General features: G+C 41.9%; 1 protein-coding gene across 6 annotated transcripts in view; it reads right to left on the bottom strand.

Annotated features, from left to right (window-relative positions):
- ABAT (4-aminobutyrate aminotransferase) overlaps positions 1 to 20,363 on the bottom strand; it is a 60,317-nt gene that overhangs the window by 20,507 nt on the left and 19,447 nt on the right. For 4 of the 6 annotated variants that reach the window (XM_080557046.1, XM_080557043.1, XM_080557044.1 and 1 more), the window contains exons 2-5: positions 17,117 to 17,232; positions 4,886 to 4,983; positions 3,842 to 3,871; positions 2,922 to 3,039 (exon numbers count right to left, since the gene is read on the bottom strand). In XM_080557046.1, coding sequence (XP_080413172.1) covers positions 2,922 to 3,039; positions 3,842 to 3,871; positions 4,886 to 4,983; positions 17,117 to 17,186 — 316 coding nt within the window. In that variant the 5' untranslated portion in view covers positions 17,187 to 17,232. Of the gene's footprint in view, positions 1 to 2,921; positions 3,066 to 3,841; positions 3,872 to 4,872; positions 4,984 to 17,116; positions 17,233 to 20,363 lie in introns of all 6 variants that reach the window. The other 2 variants (XM_080557041.1, XM_080557042.1) reach the window with 1 other exon arrangement.

Here is a 20,363-nt window from a genome sequence, read left to right as displayed (position 1 = left end):
ACTTTTAATTTTTGTTTGTTTGCTTTTTCAGCATGAAACAGTCCAGAACACCTTTGCCTAGAGTTTTTTTTATATACTTCTTATCTCTCTGCACAGTCAGGTATTACCTCTCACCCTCTACTGATAAGTATATTCTAGTATACCAAACCATTATTAAATCTTGTGGAGTTCTGACAGATTCATGAAAGATTTTATTGGATTTACTTGCAGAGATAAGCACAGGCAACGAGCAAGCACCTTGATCTGAGAACGACAACTCACCCAGAATTCCCAACATGATTTTCTTTTGGTGTCCTAGTCTAGAACCTCTGTCACCAAGAGGGACATTATTAGTGGCCTCTGCAGCTTCACATAGTCTGTCTTGTCATTCCATTCAACTTAAAATAATTCTGTGTGTTCAATCAGATTTAGGTCAGCCTGTAAGTACTATGTTTGCATTTACTTGTTGCTGCACATCACAGACCCGCTACCTGGGAAGCCATATAAAGCACTGTACTATAATTCTTAGGTGACTGAGGAACGTGTCACCTGAAAAAAAAAAAAAAGGCAAAAAAAAAGCTTGTCCTCAAGAAGGAGGAACTAGATGGCTTAGCTGAAGATCAGCTATATGTACTGGAGTCTGTCATGTCCATGTCATAAATTTCAGCCAACCAGAGAAAACTGCAGAAGCCTCAGCTATCACATCACAGGACAAGTATACCTATCTCAAGAGAGTTAATAGATCTCAGTTCAGTTCTGGTCACAGATGATATTAAGAGCAAATCCAATAATGCTACAGATGTTAAAAATAATTTATTTAAAGATAATCTTAACCAAATCAGGCATTATTGCAGATTATTAATATTACATATTACAATGATGACTCTGGTCCTAAAACAGATCCTATTAACAAACAGCTGTTGCTAACTATAATTTAGACAAGAGGAGAAAAATTAAAAAATAAAATAAAGAAACAAAAAAAGCATTAGCCATCAGCTGCTTTAACTTACCGTTATGCTAAAAATGTCAGAAAAGGTTACATGGCATTTAGGATGCTTAAACACTGAGTTGTTCAGCTATTAATAAATAGCTGAACATATTTCTAACAAGTTTTGCCCATTAGGAAAATATTTCTTTCCTCTCGTGGATGCAAGAACATGAGCACTGCTGACCCATTTTCTAACCTCTTAAGAAGATATTTGTCCATGTGAAAGGACTACAGATCCCAACTATTTTTCATTATAAAAGTAAGGAGACAGAGCTTTTATGTGTACCCAGCACAATTTTTTTGATTTGTCTTCTCTCTTAGCTAATGCCAGTGCTCCCAATACTCTGTGAGCTTTACTGAAATAAATAATAAAATAAAAAAATAAAAATAAATAATAAAAATGGACAACTGAAAGACCTGGGCTGGAGGGAGAAAGGGGTTCTAAAGCTACTGGCTCTAGACACTGCTTATCACAAGTCAGCTCCTTTAGAGGAACTGCCCACTGGACACCCTGATACTTGCAAGCCATTAAACAGATACCTTTACATATTAGTAATAAAGTTCACTTAAAATAATACTAGTGCTCAAATATTTTATACACAAAAACTGTATTAAAAGAGGTATGCTTGTATCATCATAAACTAAAACATCAGAAAATCTCAGTGCATTGTCTATACAACCTTCATTTCATTCTTTTGGTGTATGCACTGATTTGCCTTTGACTAGCTGATTACAGATGAGTTTTTTCCAAAACATCTTTTCTTGTCTGAAGAATGGGAGGTCCTCAAAACTAAACACACTTCTTTTCCTAGATCCCTAAAATTCAATGCCATTTAGATAAGGACTGGCATACAAGCATCACACTTCTTTGTCTCATTCCTGTTTCTACATTAGCGCTGACAAAATTTTCTCACTGTATTCTCTAAAGGGGAAAAATATCTAGAAACTGTGTTGATGAAAATTAGCTACAAACATTAAAGAGTTCTGAAATTATTGCACATTTCTTAGGATACTACATGACAGCAAAAATATTAACTGTTTGCAAAGAAGATTGGGATAGTTGAAAACCTATTGCAATCTCAAGGTCTTAGATACCAAAAATGACCTGAACATCACTAAATTCTCTTTCCCAAACGGGAGGCCCGCAGGGATGCTTTTGAGTCATCATTGCTTCTATACATAGTATAATATCTACTTTTTGAACTACAACAGTTCTACTCTTTTTGCTTCTGCAGAACAGTTGCTACTGTTAAGCAACTGAGAAGAACCATAGAAAAGCAACAAACAAACTAAACACCTACCAATGCCTTTATTCCTTGCAGTTGGGGCCTACATCTCTGCCCGCGTTTTTTTCTTGAAATGCTCCACAAAAATCAAGCAACTTTCCCAAGTACTTGACAAGTCTCTTGTCTGGTCCCTGAGCCCAGTTAGCCTGCCACCCCACCTTTGCTTGAACTCAGTACCACAGGATGAGGTTGTTTCACCTTACTGGCTTCCACATAGCCAGCTTCTTTTTTCAGTTCTTTTGAGACAAGTATGTTAACTAAAGTGCAAAACATGTTTTAATGTTAAAATTTTTAAGTTATGTTTGTTATATTAATGTTTAAAAAAAGTAGCAAACTATTATAGAATCACAAGGCATACAAATCCAAGCACAGACAGCCTAAATTGTGGAATTGCATATACAAATTAAAATTAGTATTAGAGCTTCTTCCAGATACCACTCTGTGCTCCAAGTGAGCAATAAGTACTGAATTTTTAACCCCATTTCCCCAGCTACTAAAAAGTATCGCTGCATATTACATAGCAGTGTTATACCCTGATTGCAACAAGACGTAAATTATGTCAGCTTTGTGTTTTGTTGTTGTTAATCAACCAAGTTCTTTGGTAGTGGCTGAGAGAAGAAAACAATAGCTTGAGAACAAAGCAAAGTGTTGGTATAGCTGTTTCCTACCTATTGGGATGGATGAAATCTGAGAGTAGAGATCCAGCATGCGATTGCCATCCACATCTACTAGGTAGTTCCCTCGGCTCTCTTCATAATTGCAAAAAAAGTGTACAGCTTCCGCATTCTTAAAGAAAAAACAAACAATGAAAGCTTTAAGTAGCAGCAGTGTGGAGGAAGAAACAGCAAAATCCGATAAAAATATCTAGTGATAAAATATAAAGACACATTATATCCATCCCATGGGAATTAACTGTAGAGCTATTTTTATAGAGACTGTTAAGAATCATCTTTTATAACGAAAAAAGGAGGCAGAAAAATGCACTTTTCTAACATCTATCAGCTAAATAATATATAATGACTGAACAACTGAGTGAACAAAATAATTCTGCCAATCCTCAATAACTAGGTAGTTTCAGATCTGAGAATATAACTTACTCTTCTTCATCCAGTGAACCCCCACATGATGCTTGCAGTTATAACAAAAAAAGGCTGTCAGCCTGTATTTTTATATGAAACCTTATTTTCAGTAGTTTGTGAAGGAAGTTAAGGGCAAACATGCACTTTGAGGAACTGCTTGTCCTGCGAAGGCAGTATACACTTAGGTTGGCATACTTTTAAGACCAAATATACATGTGTTCTCACTGGCCACTTCATAACAACTCAAAAAGCACATAAACTGTTTAAGTAATTACAGAGAAATCACTGATTCTAGCAAAACCATTCTGCTGTATACAAAATAGACTAGATTTTATTCAAATGCACACATATACCATGTCCACCATATACCATGTCTTAGCATTCAAACCCAAATTCAGTCCTCCACCTTATTTTTTGAATGGAATTAAACATACAAAACAAGATTTTAAAACAAGTTCTGAAATCACCAGATTGATACCTGCCCAAACTCAGAAAATTTGACAAATTACCTGAATTCCATTCAGCTGTTTCATTAATTCCTGCAGATAAAAAATAATAAAAAAAATAAATCAGCCCCAGGTATGTAATTACCAAACACTGAAGAAAAACATGTTTCTTTTATATGAGCACATAAATTGTGTGCAAAACTTGCAATCTTAGATGCTTCCCACGCAACTGCACTTGCCACATGAACTTTCACAGTGTATCTTGCACATACCACAGTTAAATTGCTACTGTGGCATGTTGAGCTGCATGGGCTGCACACACTGTTTAATTGTAAATCTTCAGAAAGGAAAAGCTGCCTCTCCTATACTGATCAACCAAACTGAGAAGATAAGAGACAAATGACATATGTACAAAACATATGCAGACGCGATGCTGGCACATTGGTTCTAGAAATACAGCTTAAAAAAAAATTAAAAATCAGTTTCTTAACATCAAGATTAGCTATGCCAATTGTATTTGTGTTCCATCCAAATTCCTGTGTTTTGCAGAGAACTTGTGAAGGAGGCAATATGGAAATTATTGAAAAACAATTATTTTGACACTGAAAGCATTTTAAGTGCTTTAGCTCTAAAGCTTGTTAGCTTTCCTGTGCTAATTGAACAGCTTCCGTATAAATACTGACTCTGTCAGAGTAAAATTGTCCAGCAAACTGAAACTTTTGATTCATTTCAAAACCAAAGCATTATTTTACATCATAAAGTCAACTAAGTTGCTCAGTTTCAGCAGAAGGACAAGAAGCCACGTCCCTACACCAGGCAGATGAGAAGTTTCAGCAAATTGATGCTCTTTTGCTCTCAGTAACTTCAAATAGGAAGTTGACAGTTGAAATTCAGGAGAAATTTAGATGTCTCTCTAAGGGAGGGGCAAGACAGGCTTCCCCCCTTCCTAGCTTTTCACTCTCAGCATCTTGATAAAAGTGGACATAGACTGTTGTAAAATGATATTTATTCATATTGTATTTAAAGTTTGGAATTAAATTCGTCCTCTAGTAAGTTAAACACAGCTAAAGAAAAAAATATACAAGCCATTATACTTTGAGAACTTACTCTAGATCGTGGTCCAGGAACTTCTGTCTTCATTAGAGGTCCATCATAATCAAAATCCACATCAATTTTAGCTGCAGCTTGACTGATATATCTGTGTCCTGTAGGAAATAATGAAAACCTGAGTACAGACCATATTTTTTGTGTTCTCCTTCAGAATAAATATCCATACCTTATCTGACTGAGAACACTTGACAGATGAGACCAATTACATTGCGCTGTCTGAAGTGAACCAAATATCTCATCTTTGACAAGTGTGAAATAAAACTACTACCAGTGAGGTAGCTTTAAAAAAAAAAAGTGAAACGACAACGCAAGCCTAGAAAAACAGAGGCAAATCCTACTGTAAAAGACATGAGGACTAAGAGCACATGTTTCCATCTCCACTGGTAAGTCTGCCAATACACCTTGAGCAAGCCTTTGCTGTGAATGCCCCATTCCTACGCAGCGAAGGCTCACCACCAGTAACAACCAAAAAGCTTCATGGAGTCCACTGGTAAACAGTATTGCAATGTTCTGCAATAGCTCAAAGAACACTGCTTGGAAAATATAAGTGCCTCAGAAAGGAAAACAGGTATGTTTAAAATAAACTGAAAATCTCACGTGAATCCGGCATCTCTCACTACAGCTCTGAAACCCTGGTCAAAAACAGCAACACAACTTTCGCTCTGTCCTGTGCCTGGGTTGCTGTTCTTTATCCATGTATATAATGGGGATATCACAATAAACTTTGTATCTGTAACAAAGCTAAAAGGCAAAAACCTCCTGAACTTCATCAGTAACATGCTCGGTTCCCATTTCTGAAGCAACTATACCACAATGCAGTGTTTAGGCATAGTTCGTAAGAGAGCGAGCAGCTTTACATATCATCTTTACCAACACGTCAGGATACAGCCTTTCGAATAAAACAGAAGAGTGACACGATATCTGTGGAGTTCAGCCAGCAGATCTGGAAAAGCAGCTCTTTCAACTTTGGTCATCCGAAATCTACAAAGCTCTAACCCCTGACCCGGGCAAGTGTCACTGCCCAGCCACAAAGTCATGGCAACACCTTTTGATTCTCCAAGCTTGTTCTCTCCACCCAAATTGGGGTGTGTGGGAAGGCCAGAAAGGAGCACTCTACATCGATTAGAAACAGATAGATAGGGCACAAATAGCCTTTTAGCTCAGGGGAGTGCTGGATGTACGAAATAAAGAGACAGGCCTATATCCCAGTACAGGATTACCTGTGCTAGCATGTGCACACAGCAGTCCCCACAAACCAGCACCAGCCCGGTGCTGAAGGCTGGAGTGACAGCGAGACACTGCCGAGCAATCTGGTCCCTCCCAGCCCTGGTCTCCCTACACGCCTGAGCGGCAGAAAGAAGGAAAGTGAAGGATGTGCTTTGGACAAGCGGAACAGAACAGAACGTGCTTTGCTCACCGCCATGCAAAAGGGAAGCTGGGGACATGGCCTACCCATGCCACCAGGCTGATGTGATCAGGAAGTGTCAGTAAGCACCATTTTGGTAATGGTAAGCATCCATTTGGAATATGTATATGTTCCATTAAGGGGATTAGGGGATAATTGCACATTTGCAACTGAGGAAGTACAGACTTGATGGCTTTACTGAGGTGCCCAGCAAGAGCTAGCTCTGTGCACTAAGTGCTGGACTGAACTAACCATCTGACAGCCCTATGACTTTTATCATCAAGCACCTGCAAGCCTTCACACAGCACAGTATCAATGACAATTTAGTCTTAATAAGCTCAACTTAGGGGCATCGCTCTTGCAGCAGGTCAACACCTGAAAGATAAGCGCATCACTTGTTTTAGGCTGTGACAGGCTTGGCATTTTAAAATGGTGTAATTTGCAAAACCCCACGTGAAGATCCTCAGCTCCCTTTCTCTCAGAGGAAGGCCGAGTTGCAGGTTGGAGTGGTGGGGGATGGCTGAAGTAAGGTGACAGAGGCACCTTCGGCAGCACAGCGCTGCCAGGTGCTACGGTGATACAGCACACCACGTCCCCATCGCCCCGGAAGGGGAGGCACCCGGGGAGGCAGGCCGCATCCACGCGTACAAAGGGCAGCGGGACACCCGCAACCGCCCCTCGCAGCCACAATTTCATTTCAGAAAATCACTAGAAGTGTTCTTGTTTTCAAACGACAGTTATCAAATAAGCATTTATCAAGGAAAGAGAGGCTATACTCTGAGAGTGCTCAGCAGTGCTTTGAACATAGCCGTTCGGCCAAGGTTTGTAACTGTGGTTAGAGGTGTTTTCTTTGGATTTGGTAAGCCCAAGCTGAGATAGGCATGAGAGGCAGTGGGCACAAACCAGAGCACAGGAGGCTCCCTCTGAGCACCAGGAGGCACTTCTGTGCTGTGCGGGTGCCGGAGCCCTGGCCCAGGTTGCCCACAGAGGCTGTGGAGTCTCCTCCTTGGAGGTCTCCCAAAGCCGCTGGGACACGGGCCTGGGCCCCCTGCTCGGGGTGGCCCTGCTGGGGCAGGGGGAGCAGATGGGCCCGGGGGCTGCGAGTCTGAGAGATGTGTCAAGCAAGGCTGATTTTGAGGAAGTTTATCTGCAAAATCACAGCCCGTTGGAAGTATCTCTAGCTGAGCACTTAAACTCACTGCTCATTTTGGGAAAACTTGGTCTGCAAAGAGAAATCTTCTCCTCAGCTTTAATTCCAAGTGTTATATCTGAGATGCGTCACTGCCTCTCTGCGAAGCTATTAATAGGTTTTGTTACAGCAACACCACTTCATTTTTGTGTCATTCTGTTTAGCATTCATGTAAATTGCAGACTGCATGGCAACTGTTCCACCAGAAAAAAAAGGCTACTGCAGATAAAAAGATCAGCAGAAGCTACATAATACAGAGCCAATAAAGCTGCAGATTCAGTAGGCAGCTTACAAGGTCTACAAGGGGAAAGAGACCCAACCGACCCCTCCGTGCCCCCAGCTCCTTCCCCGATGGGCTCCTTCCCCGATGGGAGATCACAGCAAGCCAGCAGGAACATTTCCATTTCTTCTGCGTCACCCAAGCCCCCGTGCTCTTCACCTCCATCCCTCCCCTCAACCAGCCCTGCTTTCTCCCTTCTGTGGAGGAATTTACTGTCCCCCTGCATGTCACAGGGCACTGCAATATCCCTCTCATTTCCTTTTAACCTTCTTTTCTGCAGAGCTGGGCTGGGCCCACCACCACCCTGTGCAGCTTTTGGATGCCAGCAGAGGTGGGCAGCACTATTCCGGGCATCCCTGTACCGTGCCCCACTGTATGGTGCAGACGGAGGGCAGGAGATTCACTTCCCTGCCCTCTGTCCTCTCCTCTCCCTTACCAGGCTCCGTGTGCTGCTGTGTGATACAGGGGAGAGCACCAAGAGAGGCACAGAAAACCCAGGACGTTTTGGAATTCGGCAGTAGCATAAAAGATATGGAAAAAAACCTGGATCCGACGCATTTAGAAATATAAGCATGAAAACAAAAATTTTGGACTATTTCAGGTCTTTAACCTACCATGAAATAATTAAATTTAATCTGCTTCAATAAATAAGGTAAAACAGAAAACCAGCATTTATTTTATAAACCTTACAAAGTAATAAATAAATAAATAAAAATCTAATGAGCTTTCAAGAAGTAACACCAATAACCCTTCTGTTGGTGTTCTGTGCAGGTGTTTTCTGCTCCAAGTACTCTGAAATACCTGCACAACAAAGATTTACTAAGGGTTATAACGTTGGCCAGGAACATGCCAAATAGTACAGGGGTGAGAGGGAAATAGCTTTACAGTAAGACACAAATGTTTTATTGTAGTCTGGTATTACTTTGCTGGCATTTTTTGTTAAAGGTGTGGAAGCACGTTCACTTATCTCGTACTTAATGGTTTTGAACTATGGTTACAGGGTGTGTACAAAGCAAAAGGAACATACGCCCGGAACCCTCTTTCTAACCAGTCATAGCCCAAGCTGCCATTTCCCAGAACAGATGCAGTGAACTTCATTTTAGCTTTTACATTTTGTAAGGTTTAAAGCTCTACCACTATTTTTGAAAGTTTGCCTTAAACATACTTGTAAAACGAGTTTTCCTCCAAACGCAAAGGAAAAAGTGAACTTCTTTTAGTTGTTTTAATAAGCCAAAGTCTTTATTGTTATTTCATTATTACTAATTCTGTGGCCACAAAACTGTTTTCTCAGTCGTTTAAAAGAAAAGACATGCTTATATTACAGTCATGCTCCAGTGCAGGTTAGTTCATTCCTCTGCTGAAAAGGAGCTAATAGGAACATGTAATTCAGGGTGTTTCTGTTGGAAGAGCTCTAGACCCTGTTCTCTGTGGTGTGACAGCCTCAGCAGGGAGTTTTTAAAAGCCAAAACATGCAGCATGTATGAGCCTTACTGGGAGGAACCTTTTTGACTTGTTCTGCAAACAGCAAATGTTGCCTTCTCCTCCAGAACTTTCTCCAACAAGTGAAATGGTTTCCTCTCTCCTGAGAACATACTGCAAGTACACTTGCAATAGTTTGACAAAGCTGCACATCCAAGACAGGTGAGCTACGATCCACATGCACTTTCCTCCTCTTCCATTCCCTGGGTGCTAACACCTACCTCAGTGTAACAAAGCGAGTGGACATTGGAAAACCCTTCCAAGACTCACATCCTGTAAACAAGTCTATCAGTAACGTGCACGTGCAATCTTCCTTTTAGGGGAAACATTTAGCACACTGTATTTCCGTGATTTTTAAAGAAAGACTACTTTGGGGAGGGGGAAACCAACCTCCCAGAAATGCTCAGTAGAGCAGCAAAGACCACAGAAGCTAGTAGCATCATCTTTTTGCTGCTATTTATGCAACAGCCTCTTCTGCATTGATATTTGAACTAGATATGTGCTAAGGGCACACACAAGCGATCAAAAATGAGCAGAGCTTTGCTGTGTGGTGCTGCATCAATTCACACTGGCACAGCTTGTACCTGTCAACAGACAGGTTTTCATACACAGCAAAGGTTGCTCAAGTGAAACGAAAGCATGCCAGCCTTCCCCGAAGAAGAGTTGCTTTAAAGATCATTTTTATTATATTAGCGATGTTGGTCAATTTATGAGACAGATTACTTTGTTTTAAACAGCTTTCAGGAGCAGCTTAGCCAAACCTCAGTTACTTCCAGGATGTCAGTGAACCAGAGTCACCTAAAAAAGGAGCAACACAAGTGACAGGTTTCCCTTCATTTGCTTGTTAGCTCCTAAAGCATGCTACACGTCATCAGGCTCTACAAGCAAGTGATCTCCCGGCTGATTCACTGATACAAATTTGATTTTATACACTTGCTTTCAAGAGCCCACAGAGTGTCTCATTTTATGAACACCAGTATAAGGACAGCTTCACCAATTTACTGGTCCTTATGCTTGCAAAAGGAGTCATTCCACCTCCTAGCTCATGCAAATGCTATGGTTTGAATCTGAAAGAACAGCCTGCCATAAAGAAAAGGAAAATGGCTTGTGTTACCTCATCCTGCCAGCCCACTGGGAAGGAAGGGATTGCTATGACCAGGCTCTCTAGGCCTACCTGCACCCAGAAGTACTGCTCCCTGACAGCAGGTTAACTGGTGGGCCTGGGCCCAACCCTACACCTGACATAGGATTTTTCATTTGAAGTAAAAAAAATGTTATGACCATACTTATGGCAGACGGCCCAATCTGTCATGATAAGCAGCAATTGTGTGTCTGCACACAACCAGCACACAAGCATGTTTCATGGCACAGAGAGAGACACACGTTGTATATGAGTGCACAACGACCATCACCGTGGTGCACAAGCACATCTATCGTTCATAACAAAAGCAGAGCTAGGTAGGTAGCGTTACTGGGAAATCAGGTGTCCTGATGTAACACAACTCAGCTTAGCAGGTAGAGAAGATTGAAGTGCGCAAGTAATTGCAGAATAGACTCCAAAAACTGCACGAATCAGTAATGCCCTGTCCAACAAACGGAGCCCAAGTACTCTGCGAGCCTTGCAAGTAAATCAGTAAATCAAGGAAATCAGACCACTCACTGCAATGCTTCATCCCTAGTTAACTGTAGCATGTCTGCTCAGCTGGAATCTCTCTCTCTCGAAGGCACTGAACGTACATTACAGCTCGGACCGAATTACTCCTGTTTGACTTATTAATATCAAGTTACTCTGCAACAGAAACTCTGCAAATAAAGCTACTCCATTTTGATACTGATGAATTCAGGTCTTGGTTTTGAGTGCTCCACTTTGCATCTCCAGAATATATAAGTGATAGATTCTTACCACATCCAAGCAATTTTTTTTTCCCTAGATGTATCAATATTTATGCTCTTGAGCCAATGGGCCAGCTCAACATACTGACTTTCTGTTGAGGTCTGTAATCAAGCTGCAATGGAAAAAGGGTTTCTCATGGTATATTAACTTAGCATAAGAACAGGACCAAATACTATGACCTCAGCTCTCTTCCTAAAAAAGCATTACGAAAGCTTTTAAATTACATGTAGCTAATAAGACTGTGAACAGTGAACAGAGCATCTCTTGACATCAAATCAAAAGTCAGAAAACAAATGATGCATGATTAATGAACCTAACTATCAGAGACCACATCAGCTAAATGACTTGCAGAGAACTTTTGACCCCTCTCATTTGAAGATGGTGGGTACAATAAATTAAATTTTACTTTTATTGCTTCTGGCAGACTCTTCAAAGCTCTATACAACATATAGCATCCTTCTAAACACTTGAGTGTTTAACATCAGCAAATTATTATTCTTCCTTTTCATGTAACAGGATGCCATCATTTGCCAGCAGACAGAAAAGCTCGTATTTCAACTCCTGTTTTCTAAGCTATCCTCATCACTCACCAGGTGTCTCGCTCAGCAATTTTTAATAAAGAACCACATTGCTATAGCAACATAATTAATATAATTACACCCTTCTAACATTTGGTGATGTTAGTAGTCACAAAGAGCGCTACTGTTAGCAGGTCTCTGGGGTAAGTAGTGATCTCTGCTAATGAGAGGTAGGTTCACCAGAGGCCTAGAAAGTACTTAGACCTCTGATACACTTGACCAAAACCACTCTCAATAAATACAGTTCCTGAACGTACAACAACTGCATATTACCTGAGAGAAACTCCAGAGGAGGCACTGAAATTACATCAGTGTAATTAAGAGGAGGAACTATCCTAAGGCAAAAACGAAAAGATAGAAAAAATAAATGCTGGCACATTTCTCAAATGCAAATGTTTTGCTGTGAAAGAGCGTAGAGTGAAAGATGCCCAGTCCCAAAGGAGGCACGTTACACATGCCATACCACTGCTGCCCTGTACAAGTGCAGAAAGGCAATTTCCCATGCGTGTCTGTAACTTCTGCTCCATGGTGTCTCCCAAACCTCCTTCCAGACAGAATTTTTGGAGCATGGAGGCCCTGACAGCCTAATGTAGGAGGACTGTGATTTCCCCCAAATACTATTTTAGGTGTTGCAAGTATAATCTGTTACTAACAGCTCTTGAAATGCAATGGCAAAAGCCCAGGCTAGCTAGAGGTGTTTGGAAAGCGAACATCGCTGTTGCATAATATTGTGAAAACTGAGATTGCTATTTACAGAGTGCTTATGCTGTAAGATCAGAAGCTGCTCCACATGAGATTGAGTGTGTTTCAGGACTCCCACATACACACTGGAGATTTTATGGGAAAAGGATTCTCCAAAGACCAAGACAAAACCTGAAACCAAAGAGGGTGTACAGGAGTGGAAGCTCCCAAAAGAAAGAACAAGAACAGCTCCCTCCCCCCAAACACACCATAATCCCAAATCAGCTCTTCAGCACTAATGGGAGCATCGAGCTGCTAGTTTTCCTGCAGAACTTGTGATGTGAATCAGTCATAACATTCTGCCTCATTTGCAGCCCAACAGACCACAGTAAGTGAAAGTTTGTCAGGACCCTTCTAGAGATTAACAGCCACAAGGGAAAACAGCCAGCATTACCACGGCTGCCCTGTGTGGGACAGAAGGAACGGGAAATCAGATGGGAACATCACGGGCCTTACTTGTCCTCCTTCGCCTTAAGGAGCTGAGAACTGTTGCCCAAACTTGGCCTTACAGCAGAGCCTCCTGGCCAGTACTTGTCCAGCCACCATTTTTTATCTGAGCATTGCCAAGTATCTCAGCTTTTGGCAGAATGTTCCATCAGGCTGGGAAGGAAAGGTTTCTCAGGCTAGCAGGAGAGGTTGCACTCCAGGTCATCAGTGGCTGGTTCTCACGGCAGCAGCTGAAGGTGACCTCAAGTTTGTGCTCTCTACAACTCAGAGAAGGGATATGATCCTTGCTTCTCCCATATATCCCTCAAACATATCCAGTTTATTCTCTCTGCTGAAAGAAAGAAATATTATCTGGACGATAATAAGGTTTGCGTTAGGCAGAGCAAGACCTCAGACCACTTTACTTCTTGTCCTGATCTTCTGGGGAAACTTCTAATATATATACAGAATAAAAAAGTGCAAAAAGTCATAGCAAGGATTAATACTAGAGACAAAAGAAGGATTAGAGTGAATCGTTCTCATGGCTTTCTAACCTCTTCCCGATAATTGTGATGGGGACAAGTCAAGAATGAATATGAACGTCTCTCAGTCTTCACTGCAGCATGCTGGTGAGATAAAGTGGTATTATTCTCTGAAGAGAGAGAGGAAACAGGCTGAGATATGTGAGGTATGGCCTCAACCAGAGTTAGTTCACCTGGGGCACTGCAATAAAAGTGCTGAGAAACTGCAGGAGAACAACTGGACCTATGAAAAAAGACTGAAATATTATTTAAATCATTTGAGACAGAAGTACAAGGTCTTGGGAGAGGTAATAGGTTTCAAATACGTAAAAGGCTCCTGCTAAGCAGAAATAAACATTCCAGCTTCCAGGTCCACTGAGGATAGGACAAATAGTAAGGATTTGATTTTTCCTGTTTTGAAACTTAGGTCAAACATTAGAAAAAAAAGCTCTAAAGATAAGGGCAATTCAGCAACAGAGCAGATTGCCTGGGGAGGCTGCAGAAGCTGTACCGCTGGGGGCTTTTAAGAGCAGGTCAGCACCCTGGAGGAGCATGTGCAAGCACTAATGGGAACTGATGCCTCCTTAAGGCAGAAGACTGGCCTTTTGGCACGCTTTCCAGTTCAAGAACCAAAGACGAATTCAGCCCCTTAGGGTAATCAGTAGGAAACTGAACCGAGATCTCTAGAGTCCTCATAACTGTGCTGCTGCCCCACCAGCTAACAACAACCTATGATTTGGTCTGCCTCTGAAGCACAGAAATGGAATGACTTTCCCACCGTAGCGACATGGCCGCTAACACCAGAGGTAGCGCAGAGCAGGGTAAGTGCGTGATTCTGACTGCCAGCCGTGATTAACCTGCAGCACGGTGACTGCTGATAGCAACGCAGCTGTGCCTGCAGAGCTCAGCCGAGGATGTACGCTGAGAAACGCCATTATTTCTCCAGCATCAGCTGCCTCTCCTGGGCTTGTCTGGATGTTGCTGTACTGAGAGCACTATGCAGGAGTCTATGTTTAAAAAAAAAAAAAAAAGCTAGCTACTCAGTCTACTGATGTTCTTCTGCCACCTCTCAAATTCTGTTACACTGTATCTCTGATGGCAAACTATCAAGTACAAGAAATACATAAAGACAACAAGTTGATACCTGATTACAGCTTATTATTATTATTATTATTATTATTCAGGAAAGCATAAGGACTCCAAATTATTACAGGCTTTACATTTATGGGGAAGATTTAACTTGTATTTTACATCGATACATTTCACTTAGCTTTTGCATTTTAATCAGCTTAAACAATTTTCAATCTTCATTTTGTAGTTATCTGGCCATGGACTAGCACTGTGTTAGGAACTAGAACACTACAAGCAATGGTCAAGTAAAGAAGATTCCTCCCAGATGTTTAACTCTTGTCCCACATTTGTTAAAAGATTTGAGAACTTGAAATCTATCTCAATTAGAATTAAACACCATCTCCCACATACAACCAGAGAAAAAGTTCCTACAAATATTTTGATTAATATCAAGTTTAGTTTCCTTTGTTCCCATGTGTTTTACAGCAGTGAATGTGGGTATAATTCTCTGCCGCAGTGAATGCAAACTTGCCAACATCCTTCCTTTTCACATGCCCCTTTTTTGTCAGAAACCAGCGCAGTTCATGCTCAGGGCCAGCACAACGCTACCTCCCACATCTGCTTTAAAAATCAGAAATAATCAAGGAAGAAGACTCTCTTTCTGTAAATACATTTATAATAGATTCAAGCTGCACATATTATTGCACTTAATGCAGGCACACAACTGAAACATCACAGCCCACAGACAGAGAGACCTCTACCAAGAGGCAGGCTATTCTCCTCTCCACCTCCCCTTTGCAAACCCTGTCATTTCAGTATCTCACTGAAAAAAACAGCAGACCAAATGGCACTGTAGGAATTTTGTGGGAGTAACGTATGAGGAGTCTCCTTCTCAGTCTGTACAGCTTGGAGTTTGCATGCTCAAAAACAAGTCAGAGGAGAGCACCCTGAGGCAGAAATTGGACATCCCCCCCAGCATCTCCCTAAAAACAAGCAGAGACCAGCAGCGTGACCAGCAGTGCTGCAGCCTTGTCTGGGACTAAGCAGGAAAATGACCCGAAGCTCACATTTTTTCTACAGCTGCCAGTCTCTTGCCTATTGTGTCAGCCAGGAACGTAGCAGGCTAAAAAACTAGCAGGAGACAGTTCCTTCTGGTGGGGGCTTCTGCTCTTGCTCCATATTTTCTTATCTCTGAAGACGTACACCCAAAGCAGCGTGCCTGCTATACAACCTGCCAACAAGGCCCTCCATCCTTTGCTATAAGCCTGCTTTTAGCAGCCTTTCCACTTACAAATTTCTGAAAAGGATGGACTGATGGGGCCCAGAGTTGCATTTCTTTTGTATTGCAGCCCTTCATTGCAATGGTGAGAACAGAAGAGCTAGCCCACCTGTACTTCAGGGACCTCAGGTGCACTGCACAGCTGTAGTGATTTGTCTTCCTGGGCAGGAGCATCATGAAGTGTGCAAGATGCTGGGAGAGACAGGGAGTGTTAAGTGACACCAAGACAACAGATTAGCTCAAAGGACTGGCAGCTGCTGAGGACCTAATTGCTGCAAGCACTTTCCATTGGCCACTATCGACCAAACGATCACTGCTCTTGCACAGCTCGGGTAATCAGTGCGTCACTCCCATAAATAAAAGGGCATCCAGTCCTGAAACACTGACCTAATACTTTTCCAATAGTTACAAGAACAAACTTTCTGTTCTTTAGCCAAAGGTCAGTTGCTCCCCAAAGTTTATTGTTTAAAAGGAAATTAATTATTGTTTTTTTAATTTCTAAGCAAATGGAGGGGTTCTGTGTTTGCATGGCAGTGGCACAAGGAGCACATTGGCTCAGCAGGAGGGCTAGAAGAGAAGAAACATTAATATTTACTTGTCACAGAAAAAGCAATTCAGCCGTTCTGTATTAGTGTAACAGCACATAAAGTGGATGCTAGATCTTAAGTTCTACACTTTGTCCAAAAAGACCAACAGAAATTTGCACTTTTAAAGCATGAGACCGAAGTTTGCGCATGTATTTCATGAGACTGCAGGCTCAATGTACACGTGCTAACCTAGGAGCAGGGGTCTAGCAAGAACTTGTCATCATACACTTAGGAGAAAACAGCCTGAAGCTGTGGGTTAGGCCTTTATTTCACATTAGAGCTAAGCGCAGGCAGAAAAATACCCCCAGCAAAGGACACCTCTTGGTGTCAGCCACACAAAACCTCCCCACAAAGAAAGACAGGCAGGGGCATGCTATGATGTGCAAACTGGAAAAAGGTGATTTTGATGGATGACTTTTCTACCTCTGCACCACGTAGCATCAGAAAGTAGCCCTGTTAGAGCAGAGTTCCAAGGGCTGACAAGCTTTGTTTCGTTTAATAATTTGCACTGTAAACATGCTGACTCCTTCAATTTACTAAATTAAAAAAAAAACAACCAAACAAACAAAAAGAATCACATAAAAAAACCCCACAGCATAGCTGTGTGCCACTTCTGTACTACAAATGCATCACTATCTGAGATGCAGAATGCAGCATTGTTCAAGTTTTGAAAGATGCAACACTAGATAAACCCCAGCAACTTTCAAACTGGAATTTTCTTCACTAGCATAACATGAATGCTACCAAATACAAACCAAATAGTACAAAAGCCACTTACCAAATACAAGCAGCCTGGAGTTCTGCTGCAGACAACAGCTCAGCTGTCGACTAAGCAACATTGACGCCATTTTATGTTTTCTTTACTCAAAAGGACTCAATCTTGAGGCTGATGTTCTGGAAGAGAAAAAAAAAAACATTTATTCATGTCCCTATGGATGCAGCTACTGTGCCATTCATTTCAATTTCTCCTTTCAGTATCAGGACTGAGACCTGAGTCTGACACTAGGTCCTGTTAAGGCAAATGACTACCAGAGCAAATTTGTAACTCCCAACTTCAGTGGGGCCAAGAGATAAAAGATCATCATTTAGCTTCCCTTCTTCCCTTGCTCATCTACTTTCTGTATGCATGTTAGACTAGGTTAATAATTTTTAAAATTTTTTTCTTGTCAGTCTCTCAAGACAATGTGTTACTTAGACTGAACCTATGCTCATGAGAAAAACTTCATCGAAGCCAAGACGACAGCAGGAGAAACATTAGAAAATAAAAGAAAAACGATCATCTGAAAACACAGTTTCTACCAAGTAATTTCATCTCTCCAAAGACAGTCTGTGAGAGCTGGGGTTGTTCAGCCTGGCGAAGGCAAGGCATGTACCTGACAGAGGGAGCAAAGAGAGTCAGGCTCCTCTCAGTGCTGTCCAGTGAGAGGACAAGGCAATGGGCGAAAAATGAAATACAGTAAGCTCCACCTAAACCACAGAAGAGGTTGTGGAGTCTCCCTGCTTGGCATTATTCAAAACCCAGCTGGACACTGCCCTAGGCCATCTACTTTGGGTGGCCCTGCTTGCGCAGGCCTTGGAGCAGCAGGCCTCCAGAGCTCCCTTCCAGCCTCAGCCGGCCGGCGACTGCCTCAGCCAGCTGAATCGGAATGCCTTTGTCAAGTCAAGTAGCATGAATGCTAATATGACTCCTTTTTCACTCTGGGTTACCTGCACAGAAAGCCTGTCTGGAAGGCACAAATAGATAGAAGAGGTTATTAAATTATTATCTACGATACAGGTTAAATTCAAACCTTACGCTTAAAAATCTGGTGTGTTCTACCTAGGACTTCATAGGCCCTGCTTGTCTGTGCAGAGACCGTGCTGACATTTTCCCCCTCACCGGGTGCCCCCGTGCCCCCAGTAGGGGCAGGCCATCTACTGGCAGTGGATCCAGGCTTGCGGTCCAAAGGGAGCGGCAGCTATCACCCATACACCGCCCGGGAAGAGCTCCACGGAAAGGCGCTGCTCCTCCCGCAGAACGAGACCACAGCTCCCTGCCGGCACCCTGCCCGTGCCGTCGGGAAGGCGTGCAAACACACACTGGGGACTGGATGTGGGGAACACGCTAAGCTGCCATGGTAGGAAGCATCTCTTATCCAACAGTAATATATCAGAAGTTTTATTTCTGTATTATCTTCAGTGAACGCACCGTTTGCTTTCCTTCACACTTCAGATTTTTCAGAATTGGCAAAATAAAACAAAAAAAGACATCCTCACCTGCAGAGATCTATTAATTCACAGATACATTAATACTCTGGTACAAAGAAAATTCCCTGTGCCTTCCCAGACAATTGATGCAGCACTTGGTTTCTTGCAGTTCACTCTGAGTTCAATTTAAAATCTGATGTATTTTGAAATCTGCCAAGGTGAGCAAACACTTGCACAACGTTTGTGCGCAGTCTACAAAAAGCTCACTCAGCTTTGTAAGGTTTGAAATGTAGAAGGAACTAGACTTATGAAAATCCCGATACCATGCATTTCTTATCTCACAGTCATTCTCTAGCAAAAAGCAAAGGTGAGTCTGAGTCAGTGAAATCACCACAGTGGAAAAAAAGCTGCTAAAGGGCCGATCAGCCCAGTACCTCTCACAATGATTAACTACCTTGATGTCCTCTGCTCAGAGCTACTCACCTCCTCTGTACTCCTTCAACCTTCAATTTCCTCCTTAACTTTGCTCTGCAAGATACAGAAGTCTCTAGGAGCCTGTTAAAAGCTAACTTGAGCACAGCTTTGCAGTAGCCAACAACTGGAGCAGTGCAAACGTACCTATGACAGAAAGCTAAAACGTAACCCACCGTGACTCACTTTGGTGTTCCGCTTCCCTTTAGAGTCATCTCCTGTGGGTGTTTTGCTACAAACTGACTAGTCTACCTCGTCCTTAATGAGATGTCTCTTCACATCCAAATCAAACCTACCTTCCAGTCACACCACACCATCCTGTCCATCAGCGACCAGGTCTCCTTCAGCGGCACCCCCTTTACCTCTCCTAGGCGAGTCATCTCCTACGTGTTTGCCCCCAGAACGCTATTTTACCTTTCACTTCTATTTACTGTTTATCTAAAGTCCTTTGATGTTTGAAATACAATATTCATAAAAGGCTCAAAATTACATTTTGAAAAGGTATTGGCTTTCTGAAGAAGTCATAGAAAGTATTATTGCAAGAAGTTTAAAAATAAAGCAGCTTACCCCTAATTTTCCTTGGCAGCTGTTATATAAAAAGTTTTACCATTTTCCAGTCCAGAGTCAGAATAAATCACGTAATATCACATTTGAGCATAACTAAATTCAACTTCTTTTCCATCTCTGTTAAGCGCAGAAATTCTCACAGTAGATTAGCTGATATGACTGGGACATTTGTCTAAGCACATGTTATTTGGTTGCCAAAATAACCAATTGAATTTTGCCTTCGTAATCCATCTCTTGATCAATTCCCACTGGCCTTGCTTGTTCTAGTGCTGCAAGCAGCAGTGGCAGAATTTGGAAGCCAGCAGAAATCAGTGCTCGTGCATGTGTCAAAGCTGCAGCAAAGCAATGCTCCATCAGCACTGCTGCTCCGCAGCAGCTGCTTACAGCTGCAGATGCTTTAAAATCTAGGCAAAATACGCCCACCAATTTCAGATATCAGACTGTAAGATAGGATGTGACGAACAATTTTTTTTGATTAGCTTTACAATTAAACGCTAGCTACCTTAGATTTCAAAGAAGTGAGACTTTTCCAGAAAAAAGATTCACAATAGTCATCTTTAAATATTTTTCCTCTAATGGCAACTGACTGAGCTGGAGGTTAGAGCTCACTATACACAGCAGCTATTCTGAAATGAATGGTAAATATATCAATTTTGCAGATATTCTGGGTGTTACGTATACACATGCATTGGCAAACAGTTTAAGTCACAAAGTTGCATTCTTTTAGTAAGAAAAAATACTTTCAAAGAAGCAGCTCCATTAAGTCTATAGAGCACGTGAAACAGGGATACATGGATTTT

This window comes from Anser brachyrhynchus, assembly GCF_964034855.1.
Source record: "Anser brachyrhynchus genome assembly, chromosome: 15".
Taxonomy (NCBI): Eukaryota; Metazoa; Chordata; class Aves; order Anseriformes; family Anatidae; genus Anser; species Anser brachyrhynchus.
Note: the sequence above shows the minus strand (reverse complement) of the source record. Positions and strands in the feature narration are given on the sequence as shown.